Source organism: Epinephelus moara, chromosome 19 (genome assembly GCF_006386435.1).
Source record: "Epinephelus moara isolate mb chromosome 19, YSFRI_EMoa_1.0, whole genome shotgun sequence".
Lineage (NCBI taxonomy): Eukaryota > Metazoa > Chordata > Actinopteri > Perciformes > Serranidae > Epinephelus > Epinephelus moara.
In genome coordinates this window covers 7,045,964-7,059,658 of record NC_065524.1, presented here as the reverse complement: position 1 = coordinate 7,059,658, position 13,695 = coordinate 7,045,964, and the positions used below count along the sequence as shown (strand labels likewise).

General features: G+C 39.9%; 1 protein-coding gene across 1 annotated transcript in view; it reads left to right on the top strand.

The window, feature by feature from the left end:
- Positions 1–8,914: 8,914 nt before the first annotated feature.
- The window catches only part of pcca (propionyl-CoA carboxylase subunit alpha), a 33,678-nt gene continuing 28,897 nt past the window's right edge, over positions 8,915–13,695 (top strand). Inside the window, exons 1-6 of the mRNA XM_050071122.1 lie at positions 8,915–9,018; positions 10,930–11,007; positions 11,275–11,322; positions 12,033–12,101; positions 12,859–12,972; positions 13,371–13,424. Of these exons, the coding sequence (XP_049927079.1) occupies positions 8,965–9,018; positions 10,930–11,007; positions 11,275–11,322; positions 12,033–12,101; positions 12,859–12,972; positions 13,371–13,424 (417 nt within the window). The 5' untranslated portion in view covers positions 8,915–8,964. The remainder of the gene's footprint in view (positions 9,019–10,929; positions 11,008–11,274; positions 11,323–12,032; positions 12,102–12,858; positions 12,973–13,370; positions 13,425–13,695) is intronic.

The following is a 13,695-nucleotide window of genomic DNA, read 5'->3' as shown; positions in this document are numbered from 1 at the left end:
GGCTAAGGTGTGAGGTCAGAAGACTTGATGCAAATGAGAACAGCTGAAAGGATTCATATCCAGTGTGCCAGAGGAGCGCTGGGACTACTGAGCCACCTGAGCATAAAAGCACATTCTTAACTTACAAAATACTAACCAACTGTTATCTGAAGCCGCTTATCCTTTACAGGGTTGCAGGGGACTGGAGCTGATCCCAGCAGTAATCGGGTGAGAGGCAGGATACACCCTGGACAGGTCACCAGACTATCACAGAGCTGACACACAAGCCCCTTCCCTGTTGGATAAAAACCCACCAACACCCAATAACATCTGGCTTTTGTATTTAGTGGGAAAGGTTACAATCTGCATTTATTCACAGGCAAATGAGTAGTCATGGTAATTTATCGGCTCCAGCTCTAATTGGCTCAAACTGGCAATGATAAAACATGACACCAGAGTGGACACGCACATTTTTGCGTCTTTTCTGCTGGGTGCAATGACGCTTTACCACAAAATAAAGTTGGTGTTTGTCTGAGCAGCACTCGAACAATGTTCAAAATTAGTCAGCTTCAAGTTTGAAAGAGAGACTGAATAAATATGAAAAACAAATAATCACTGTGACATTTCCGTTGGCCTCCATGTTGCTTTCTACTGTCTACTTACCTGTTTTTTGGCATGTTCATAACACCGAACGTAACACACCAGAATTTTAAAAAAGGCATACCTGTCCACATCAGAGTCATGTAAACAGCTCTGGTCTACTGGCATAGGAAAGGAGTCTATTACCTATTTTACTGGGTTTTCTGGACCTTAAAAAAACACACACACATATACATGCTAACGTAGGGTAATAGAGACCATTCACACTCACCTAACAGCAATTTTGAGTCACCAGTTAACCTAACCTGCATATCTTTGGACTGTGGGAGGAAGCTGGAGAACCTGGAGAAAACCCACAGTGGCAGACAGAACATGCAAACTCCACCCAGAAGGGTCTGCTGTGAGGTGACAGTGCTGTCCACTGCACCACCATGTAGCCCTCAACCTTTGACAAAATAATAACAAGCTTGTAGCCCACTTCCTAGCTCTTCCTGGGGCTTTCAGTTATGCTGATTAAGACCAAAAGATGTTCTGGGGAAATCCAGTAAGTGCCCCATAGAATAAGATTTATTTGTCAAACCACTAGCTGAACTGTTGAGGTGATAATAGTTGGACTTGCTAGATGAATGTTTGCTTCCAACCACATAATTCAAGCCAATGAGATTAATCAGCATTGTGGTGCTAGGTTTAATGACTGATTGATGTCAGGGATGAATCGGACATTTACTGCCTGCTCAGACTGCTTACCAATAACCTGCTTGTAAAGTTAGTGCAGTATAGACAGATACCCACTTTTCACCAAGGACCCGTCTTCAATCTGCAATTCCCAACACAACACTGATATGTGTGAAATCTGTTTACGCCAAATCCAATAACCTGTTTCCATCTGTTTAACCAAAAGACATGGGACATGAGTCAGGCAGTGTGTTACATAAACTAGCAATACATTAGTCAAGAGTTTTAACATGAACACCATGAATTTTGGTGTCAGACCTGTAATGGAAAAGACTAAAAAAAAGACTGGCTTGCAAGTTTCAGATAGGTTACTTCCTAATGGTGAGTAAAATTGCATTTTTCATGCAGCTCCCCTGCTTTACAGTATGTCACATGCAGTCCTCACAGAGCAATACAAAAAATCTATAATGAATTTCCCATTGAATTGTTTTTCTCATGCACATGAAAATGTAATTTGTTAAATAAACCATGTAAATCTTGATAACTTATTGTTAGTCTTTTGTAAAGCACATATGTAACAGGCGACATCCACTGTATACATCAGCCTCTTAACCATTCTCGCCATGTCCAGGACTGCAGCCAGGACTTCACAATTTAGGGGGTTTTTTTGTCACTAAGATTTTTTTTTATTTTTTTTTTTGCCCGGCTGACTATTTGTTCATTTTTGTGGCTAAGCTTCTTATTTTTTAGAATTTAATTGTTAGAAAAAAACATGTATATGGAATCAAATACAACACCCACTTTAAAATGCAGATGGTGAAGTATTTGCTGTTATATTTTAGTCTCTTATTTTCTTAATCAAACATGACATCTGTGACTATTTTCTCTCAACTACAGAAAAGGCTCCACAAGCTTCACAGGATCTGACAGGGTGCAGCAAGATGAAATATTTTTGAACAACCGTCACATTAGTCAATGGTGTTATTGCTAGCAACTGATTTGTGCCTACAAAAAAACTACACATAGTAACAGGTTGTTAAAACTCCCACATCACTTGAAACAAAAATATGAGCTCATTGTCCTCTGTTGCAGCTGCCTGTGTCATAAAGTGACCGGCAATTCTGACCTGGAGCTGACTCAGATTCTGAGATTGGATTGTCCATATGGATTCATGGACATGACCTTTTTGTTTGACATGTGAATTTCTGACTTCCTGATATCTGATAAGCTGAAGTGTTTGGGGCTACATTATCTGCTCAGATTCAACTAAATGCTTCAAAACTCATTAGACGATGCTTCACAGTGCAGATGGACAATGACCTGAAGCATACTGCAAAAGCAACCAAAGACATTTTTAAGGCAAAGAAGTGGAATGTTCTGCAATGGCCAAGTCATATCATCTGACCTGAATCCAACTGAGCATGCGTTTCTCTTGCTGAAGCCAAAACTGAGGGCAAAACACCCAAAACACAAGCAGGAAGTGCAGACGGCTACAGTAAAGGGCTGGCAGAGCATCACCAGGGAAGAAACCCAGCATCTGATGATGCCTATGTGTCCAACACTTCAGGCAGTCATTGACTGTAAAGGATTTGCAACCAAGTATTAAAACTGACTGTTTAATTGATGATTATGTTAGTTTGTCCAAATACTTATGAGCCCTTAAAGTTGGGGGACTGTGTGAAGAAATGGTTGTAATTCCTACACGGTTCATACTACATTTTTGAAAAAAGCCTTAAATGAAAGCTGAGAGTCTGCACTTTAAGCAGGTATTCATTGTTTCATTTAAAACCCATTGTGGTGGTGTACAGAGCCAAAATGACGACAACTGTATCATTGTCCAAATATTTATGGACCTGACTGTATATCATTGACAATACAAGTTATATGTACTTATATGATAAATGATTTTAGAGTTATCATTAAAACCCAGAAAATGAAAGGCGCAGAGAGGCAATGGCCAAATGTCTGGCAAAAAAACATATGAAGAAGCACCAAGTATGACAGGCAGGGCTAAAGGTGAGGCAGACTAATCTTATCAAATTAAACCTGTTGTAGGCTCAGTTACATGAAGACGTGGGTATCATATTAACTAGAGCATTAGTTCCCAACTGGTCCAGTCACAGGGTCCAGATTTCTCCTTAGTCATTAGTTCAGGTCCATACAGTTTAATAAAGTCACTGTCATACTTGCATTTGGTCATGTCGTCAAGCTAGTTTGCTGTTTCTGTTAAGTAGCTGTCTGTTCTCACTCTACAGCGGGAAACAGCACCTCAAAATGAAAGCCCTGTGTGAAATTCGCTGTATTTCAAAATAACGTGTGTTTTTGCAAACTTGATACATTCGTGAGTCACTTGTGGTCTATTCAGAATGGAACCGTGACTTACTTTTGGACTGTAACCCACCAGTTGGGAATCAGTGAACAAAAGGAAGCTGGTACCAACCATGTTACGCTATCTTGTTGAAAAGGGGGCTAAGTTCAAAGTTTCGCAAAATTTTGGCAAGGGAAAAGATAACATTTTCAAAATGTTGGATTTAAATATTTCTGCATACTCAGGCCCCTGAGTTGTCTTGGAATTATATAAATTAAGTTTGACTGGACAACTAAGATTTGACAGCTATATACTCTTTACACTACTTCAATTCTGCACACAATTTGACCAATATTTGACTAAAGTAGCCTCAAGACTGAATTAATAAATGGGAATAAAACATATTTTCTCATGCATGATTTGATCCTAACACACCCTGGATGGGTGAAGATGAGGGGCCCACTTTAGAAAATGCTGTTCCCCTACCCATATTTCCTAATGGCTGGCCCTAATGGCTGTTACAATTTAGCATGATTTTATAAATCAGAAGGCTAGTTCCCAACCTGGGGTGAGGACCCTCACAATGGGTCACAAAATAAATCAGCATAATCACAAAATGATTAACAGGAGAGGAAAACAAACAAACAAAAAAACATTTCTGCTACTCAAAGTTATATTTCAGACTTCCCTCTAATCTAAGCTTTGTGCTTTTTAAAATTGGATATTTTCATTTTTACAGGACTCAGCATTCAAATAAAATGGTGGGAAATACAAACACTAATGTAACCCTAACCCTAACCCTGGTGGGTATCAAATCAGATAGAGGATTTCTTACAGTTTTGTTGTTGTTCACACTTTATGTATGTGCTTTTGACACCAAAACATCCATTTTATAACATATTTTGGCCATGTTTTAAAAAGAAAATTGCATATTTTTTTGGCCACTGGGAATGTTCAAGTGGCAAACTCCAGGGCTGAAATATGAAGCCAACACTCAAGTGCAAAAACTGCAGTTCTTCGAACGGCCACTTGAGGCTGGTTCCAATAGTGAATCAGTCCCCATAGATCCCCATGTTAAAATGCCCAACCCTACAGCAGAAAGAAACACATTTACAACCTGGTATGAAAACGATTTTTGCTCGCTACAGCTAATTTCAACGTTCAGTATTCTTAAGCCTTATAAAGGCTTAAAGTTACACATAATTAAGGGCGGGGGGCTTTGAGAGATAGGCTGTCTGCTGATAGTGTCTTCGTCTTAGTAAGAATAAACAAGGGTTGATGTCAGGATAATTACATCCATTATATTTCAGTCTATGGAAATGCTGTGATTTTGGCCCCTAAAAATTATGTTAGCCCCCGATCACGCAGAAAGCCTTTTAGGAGCTGGAAGCGGCTTTTTGTAATTGTTTTAAATGAGCATGAAGCTTTTTGCCCGCTGTGTTTGCATTGCTATGTGCCTTGCATTTCTGCACTCTAGATGCCTGGCGTTTTTGCCAGAGCCCTCTGAACTCTTTGAGTTGAAAAAACTTAAACTCAGAACGGAAAAGCACCCCACGCCATCTCCACTTTTTCCCCATTGTCTAATCGGATTATTTGAGAGGCGGGCCTTCTGTGGTGGTCACAACAACAAGTTTACAGTTGGTAAATGGAGAAGAAACTAGTGCTAGCGGTTGCTGGATACTCAGAGACTTTACAAAGCGCAGCTACAACGATGTCAATCGAAAACAGTAGGAAGCATATAAGTGCAGTACTTGAAATGGCCATCTTCAAGGCAAAGCTCCTGGAACAACTAGTGGTACTCCCCGAGATCCACCCACTGTTTTTTAGAGTGTCATGTACCCACACAGATCTCTATTTCCCTGTGCGCAACAAACTATTTGCTGACAGCCTCTCACCCTCAACCAGAGCTACAGCAAGTACCCTCTATCTGTCCATTGTAAGAACCAGCTACTAATTACCGTCAAATAAATAAGATTTAAAAAATAAACGATAGATTATGGGGAGGTTAGAGTAAGGAGGTGATGGGGCAGTTGCCTGGCAATAATTTAAAGGCACAGCAAATGTTTTTTTTACGAGTGGCATTCAATTACAAAAAAAAAAGTAGGGCAGTGCACTGTGTGATCAGGCTGGAAGCCGTTTCAGGGTTCAGTATCTTCATACATATAACTGCTAGAACTGTGAAATTTAATAGAAGCACAGACAGCAATAAACAGATCCAAATGATTGAAAGGCACAAGCAGATTTCATATTTTTCATTACCAGCCCTTGAAAATAGAAAAAAGGTGCAGAATGGGTGTTTTGGGGGGCCCAGGCAGTCCTAAAAGTATACATAGAGATGTTTCCATATTTTCTGAGAAAAATACAGATGATGTTGTGCTGAATTTAACCGGCTCTGACATCATCAGATGGTTGCAATTTGTTGCCTTTTTGAGATGCCAAAGGGGCAACTTGGATTTATTTCTAGGCCCATGAAAATATGTGTGAAAGAGGACATATTGTGTGTAAAGTTCTTTCCATGTTGACTTCATGTTTAAATTGAACCATGATTAAGGTTAGCAGCTGGGTGCTAACCTTAATCAAAATAACACAACACTGCAGACCAATTGAATCACTGTTCCTGATATTCCTTACAGTTTGACAATTTGTTTTTCCCATGTGCACCTTCAGGGTACGTCTATTAATTGTATCTACAACATACATACAATAAAAAAGGAACACACACACACACACACACACACACACACACACACACAAACTTGGCAGGATCACGGAGCAGAAGAGGCCTTCATGTAACGACAAACCCAGTGAGGTTTTGTTGCAGCACGAAGTTCCACACAAAGCAACATAAAAGAACAGTTACCTACATCCAACCTGCTGTTGTTTATATCATTGGCTTTACATCAGGCCTAATGGTCACACAGTTTCTCTCAGTATTACACAGACCAGACCAGTCGGCAAGGCTGTGCCTTGTTTTGGGGGGGAAATGCCTAAAAGCTGCAGTCAAGCTGGTGAACCATCTGGCTGGCTTTCACACTGAGATTTGAAGCACCTTCAGTGGCTTAACTTCTCACCTTGCTGCAGTGATGTACAGGTGTACTCCAGAACCCTGTGATATCACTGCTGTGTGGGGTTACAGGTGCAACAAAGCACACTTCTGACCACACCAAACCACACCCATCAGTGGTGCCGGGTGTAGAGGTGAAATAGAGTTTAAACTTTCAACCAAAGAGGGCAGCAGACACTGCTTTTCATCCTATTGTTCAGCTGCTCTTTAATTATATTTAAACATGGGTTAAATCAGGGAACAAGGGACAGGTGTACAGGGAGGAACAAGGTCAGGTGATTCAATGAATGGTCAGGTGAGGAAATGAATGGGTAAATGGATAATATGAGGCCACATCAGACTCAGTTAGATAAATTAAGGGGGCATTTTCCAGAGATATGGACTTTTAAGTACAAAATACTGTTGTGTCCCTCCACTGCAGCTCAGCAAAGACACATTATTTGGGGAATCGAAAAGAGATAAATCTTTACTTGTCTAAGTCAGACTGCAATTTGAAACACATTTTTGCCCAGAATGAGGGCTGTGGATTCAACACGTTCTGGTGGATTTGCCCCCCATCTCTTTAAGTGGAATTCCATTAAGAAGAGATAATTTCATGACCAGTATGGACAGGAGGAAAGATTTGAGCAACCAAAACTGTTGCAATGGACATATGAAAATGTCAGTGTTGTTTTAAGATGGACTTGAAAAATTGTTAACTGAGTTTTTACAGTTAGGGATTGTACTTTATTTATCAGAGGAAGGGGGTGGCTGAGGTATGACTTCATTTTTTTTTTCCTTGACCTCCCTCGAAGCCACAAATATTTTTCATTGAGTCTCCCTTAGTGACTGGGGGAACATGCATGACTCTCCCTCCACCACAAAATATTTCAATATTCACACTAAATGTAGGTATTGGAGCCAATGCAATGTGCAAACTTTTAGTCTGCAGTGATAGTGTGGCTATAACAAACTCTGATTCCATCACTGCAGCTCAGGATAACATGAGACACCTGTGTGATGAGAACTAGGAAAAAAAATATTAGAAAAATAATCCAAACACTGTTAATTGGGCCTGTTATTATAAATTCTGCAACAGAAACAGTCTGGCATCACTTTAAAGTGTTTTATCTGATATATTCAGAGTAGTTTCTTCATCATCCAACTAAATAGCAAAAAATACTCTATACTAATGTCACCTACAGCCAAGTGATACTTACACATAATTTAAGTCTCAGCCAACAGTGAATTTTTGGATAGTGTTTTCAATGTTTCTACGTATTCTGGTTATAGGATTACAGAGTATCATATATATCCCACACCACTTACATCTTATTATCTCACAGTTGCAAACCCTTTCAGTACCATTTCATCACATATGGCATGAAGTAGCCTACTTCATTCACGGTTCTGATGATGTTGCTTGTAATTAACACCCCAACATGTTCATGGCTGGATAGGAAACCCAGAGCTGACTGAACTAGTTGATAAACAGCTTTGTGATACCGGTTATCCAAGCAGCCAATACGGGTTAGGCAAGCCAGATAACGAAAAGATATCCTAGGTAAGTTGAACAGGCCTCAGGTTGGGACAACTGGTTTTGGCAAAATTTTGAATGAGACATGTAAATAAAGTTATTTTGATGAGGGATCAGCCCTTGTCTACATGAGATGTTCGAGGACCTTCAGGAATTTGAAAAACTGACATTAATTTCCACGTTTGTTTGTTTTGTTTTGTTTTTTGCTGCTTCTGGCTATGATAAATGGGGGTTTTTTCCGCTATTTTTTTTTTTTTAAAGAAATATGGGGTTCTGAGGGTATTTAAAATAAATACAAAATACAGCCATTTAAACTTGTATGCCCCTACCCTAAGCAGAAGTCCCTCCCGATTGCTCAAAATATATTTGACATGCCTCTCCAGTTTTGCACCCCCCTTCCCCATTATAAGTAATGAACAGTCCCTTATAATCTTTCACATTTTATTTGCTTTAGTCCCTAAAGATCCACTGTTATTTAACAAAGCAATACTCCAGGATTTATTCCAAACTCATTCTTTTAAAAGTTTCCCCATATTAAAATCAAGGAATCTTGTGTCCTGACAGAAAAGGCGTACACCAGCATATAGCCTATATAAAAGACACACCGTGTGATCATCACTGCCATGTCTTTTTCCAAATATTTTCGGGCAGTGTTTTAAAACCCGTTGTTATAACTTTTGCAGATGTGATGAATGAAGCTTAACAATAAAGTTTACAGAAAAAAAGTGAATGGCGTTTACGCCTCTCTCTCCACCACTCCGGTCGCTTTAAACCTAATACGTCATCACGTCAGTGTGTGGCTGACCGTCACACTGAGGAAACATGGCGGCGCACTGGCTCTCTCCATCACTGAACAGGCTGCTGTTTGCTGTAAAGGTGAGCTGCTATCAGAGTGAGCGTGCAAAGCGCGAGCTCGTTTATCAAAGCCACAGCCGTGTGTTTCCAGTTAGCACGCGGGTGACGTGACAGCTGCTAGTATAGTCCATAACCTGCTGATGAGCAGCGGGACAGTTCTGAACGATCTTGATGAACAGCCATAAAAATAACACAAACATGGAACTTCCTCAGATGAGATGACGAGTGAGAGAACCACACTGATGAAACTGTGACCAAGTTTGTCGGGAGAGCTTGAAGAGTAACTAATGCTGTCTGGCGTTACTTTGTCAGAAAGAGACTATGTCAAGTGACTTTGAGGTTGTCTCAGACACACAGGCTGTGCTGTATAAAACACAATGTTCTAATACGATGCATGCGACGTTCACACATTTATTTTATTTTATTATTTCATAAAATTTCATTTTCCTTAGCAAGACATTACTGGATCGCCTACAAAAGTCCTAACTGCCACTGCAAAGTTTTTTTGGCCGGGACCTCTAAAGTCTCACGCGTGACCGCATCAGCCCATCAGGGGGCCCCCTAGTAAACATGGTCGTTGGGCCCCTAGTGGCCACATGTTTGCGCTACTTTGGTTTGGAGTTGACAGCAGAAGTGATGCAAACCGGTTCACACCCAGAAACATAGCATGGATTTTTCATTCTAACACTGTGCTTGCAGGCTGAGGGAGGAATGAGTGTGGGCATATAGTTTTCCTGCATGCCAGGTCAAGGGTCTTAAATGTATTTACAGGCCAACAACCCCTTAGCTGACAGAAAGATGGAGAAGAACCCCCCTGCTATATTGTATAAAATAGCATTGCATATTAAACTGGATGGATGGAGGTTGTAAGACAGAGAGCTGAAGATAAGCTGTTGCAAAAGCTAAAATATGTCAGACCCATCTTAGTTTGTGTTCTCAGGCATAGCTTAATTTTTGAAAAGAAAAAGAGAAACTTTCAAAATATATTTCCCCTGCAGTTACTCTGAGGACCCCCAAGGGGTCATGGACACCATGTTGAAGACGCAGGTTTTAAATGAATAAAAGCACTACAATGATTTGAAAACTATTTACTGTCCTGAACAAACCACTTAGCCTTTGTTTGGATTTAATTTTCCTTGAGGAATGTGCATCAGAGGGCCTCACTCACAGGGCTGTTTTCTTTTCACTCATACACAATGTCATATTTCTGTCTTTGTCACTTCAAAAAGCTGTACTGCTATTTGATCAGGTGCTGCAGTGCAACTTTAGGACTTTTTTTGATAGGGGTTAGCCTTTTCTACCTGCTCAGACTACCTCCTCCTCTTGAAAAATAATGATTTTTCTTTTTTTTTCATTTGTTGAATTTCATCTTTCATGCTGATCCAAGCAGCCATTGAGTTCCATTAATTTCTGTATGTTGTGAAAATCAATTGGTAGACTCACTCATTTTTTTATTGGACAGATATTAAGTAGCTGTGATTTGTGGTAGCTGGACCTCCAAAACATGCAAAAACCACTCTTATTGTTGTTTAAGGCTACTTTGCACTGAGTTAAATTAATAGTTGAAGCAGCACGCAGCTTTATTTATGATGGTGGTTGAATCGAAGGCCACAGAATGTCCAGCTCATGCATAAATATTTATTGCACCATTTTATTTTACATATAATCACAGAAAGAAATCCAATCATGTAACCGTCTATGATAGCCTGAACCTGCTGAAAATAAAGGTCTTTTTTTAAATAACATATAAATGACATTTAGTGTCATTTAGTCATAAAACTGAACATAGGAATTGATTAGCAGAATCAGAAATGGAGTTGACTGAAGGTATAACACACCTGTACACATAACAATTACAGCAACCCCAATTGAATATGAATGTAATGAATTGACATTGTAGTTAAGTATAATGTATCTGTGTGTGTTTTGCAGTATGCCTCACTCCAGTCCAGATGCTGTGCCATACACTGCAATGCTTATTATTCCACTGTCTACAACCCCAATGAAAAGGTAATGCATGGCTCTCTTTGGCTCTCTTGTTTGACTGGAATCACTGATGTGGTCAAGTAGCTGCTGACACTGAAGAAGATGTCTGAATGTGATCATTTTGAAGCAGGATTAGTGTGATTACTGAAGCTTAATGCCGTGCTCAGGAGTTAGGTGGTAAAGAAAGTGTTAGTGTTTGAAGTCTTCTCATTGACAAATAGTTGGAGTGAGGAAAGTCCTTGTTGTGTCAATGATAAACTGTGCTAATCTCTCTGCTGTTTCCCTCCACAGACCTTTGATAAGATCCTAATTGCCAACAGAGGAGAGATTGCCTGTAGGGTAAGACTGGCTGAAACACAGATATGTGCTGTAAATGAAGTCCAAGTGAAACTGTTGTTGGTTTACTTTTGAACACATGAAGACATACACTCTCTGGAGCTTGACCTCATACCACCCAAGACGGAGGAGGTTGTAAAGAAGCTGGATTTTTTAACGCTTCTGACCACAAACTTTGCTTTACTGTTTTTTTTTTTGTTTGGTTGTTTTTTTTTGCCTGATTTTGTCAAAAGTACATTTCCACCTAAAGGGACAGTTCACCCCAAAGTCAAAACTGGCACTTTGAGCACCACAAGTCAAGTGCCAACAATTTCCATTATATTGGAGAGGCAGACATCTCTACGGCCATTATCGCACACCCAGCAACTCACACCAAAACTATCTAGACTGATTAATAGCACTACGGTTAAAAGATAACGTGTGGATTTTCAATTTTGGGGTGAACTGTCCCTTTAACATAAATGAAACAGTACCTGTCAGTAAATTTTTTTTAATGATTTTATTTAGAATGCACAAAACATCTTTGGCAACACTCACGTTCAATATAGGTGCGGTACAGAGCAAAGAAGTTGCCAAAGCAAACAGTCTTATATAAAGCAAATGTAAACATCTTATAATATAAGATTGAACCTTTCAATACAATTCACAGCACTGTATTTGACATTTAGCACAGAGTAAAGCATCAGTGTTAATGTTGTGTGTTCTTCCATCAGGTGATCAAGACATGTCGCAAGATGGGCATCCAGACTGTAGCTGTTCACAGTGATGTCGACTCGAGTGCCGTGAGTCACCATCTGTGTTCACCCAGGGTTAGAATTTGGGTTAAGAGTCAGGAAGTCAGTATTTCTCAAGAAATTTTTGCCAACATCTACTCCTGTTTCAGCTCGGGTGTTTGTGTACTGACAACTGTTGTATGTCCTGAAACAAACACACTTCTCTAAACCTGATTAACACTAGAGAGCTGTTGTGGTCAAACCCTGAAAAGCCTCTGGTAAGTGTGAACAAAGTCGAGAGCAAAATCTAGGACTCAGACATGCAGGCGTCCATCCCCACATCAGAGAGCAGAGCGGGGTTAAAGGTGGAGCATGGATAAAGTTTGAACATCACAACTGAATGTCTCAGACATTTAACAAAACAAAAATAGTTTGTTGTGTTTTTTGTTCTTGTGTAGCGTATAGGGACTACAGCATGTATTTCCTTGTGCCACCCTGTGTTGTAGAATGACAATAGATGAAACTTGAACCAGGAAGAAGAAATGTAACAAGACTATTGCTGCAGTTCTAGTGACCTGAAGTCAAATTAAGTACATCTTTGTACCACATATCTCAGAGTTTCTGATGAAACCAAATGTATTGTATAACCTGTCAGGGGGCTGTAAATACATTAATATACATAAGGTGAAGTTTTAAATGTGTTATTTGGTGTTTCAAGGACACACAGACACACAGTAAGAGTACAAGGTAAATGTGTATCTGCGTCTTACTCTTTCCTGCTAAGGTCACATCTGGATTCACTTTTCCTGTTTGTACGTGTATCTAGGTTCATGTGAAGATGGCTGACGAAGCAGTGTGTGTCGGCCCTGCCCCCACCAGTAAGAGCTACCTGAACATGGATGCCATCATGGACGCCGTCAGATCGACTGGAGCACAAGCTGTAAGGATTTACATGGCTCGGATTACATGATGTGACTGTGGTAGACAGCATGCATGACATTCTGTGTACCTGATACACTTGCTCATCAGATAAGGTGTAGGACCTCTAAACAGTGAACCATGTGGCTGTGTGTCAGTACACAAAGCTGTGTGATATGGTACAGTTAGTATACAGACATGTAAACTGCTGTCTCTCGGCAACCAGAGTGCCATTCAGTTAAAACAATACTGATTTTTTAGGCCGGCCTTTTTTTACGTGGCTAAAAATTAACCAACTGAGGTTGTTGTTCCTCAGCACTGTTTCATTTTACGCATGTGACACAGGGGCTTTCTGTGATTCAGTCTATAACTTTCCTTTGAAAACAAATCAAATAAAGTGTCATTTGTTTCTCTGCAAAGGTTCATCCTGGCTATGGGTTTCTCTCTGAAAACAAAGAGTTTGCAAAGCGACTGGTGAGTAATGCATACAATCAGCTACACACTTATTTTCTCTTAACACACACTTTACAACCATAAGTTCAAAATGAATGAATTACAAACAAATTCTAAGATGGGAATTGTCTTTTTTTGTTTGTTTTGTTGAGAAGTGCATTTGTTTCTAATTTATTCAAACGGTCTTTGACCTATTCATGATTTATTTTAGTCTCACTAACGGGAATAATTTTTGTTAAAGAATGATTAACAAATGTTTAATGAAAGTGTGTGTGGGGGGGGGGGGGGGGGG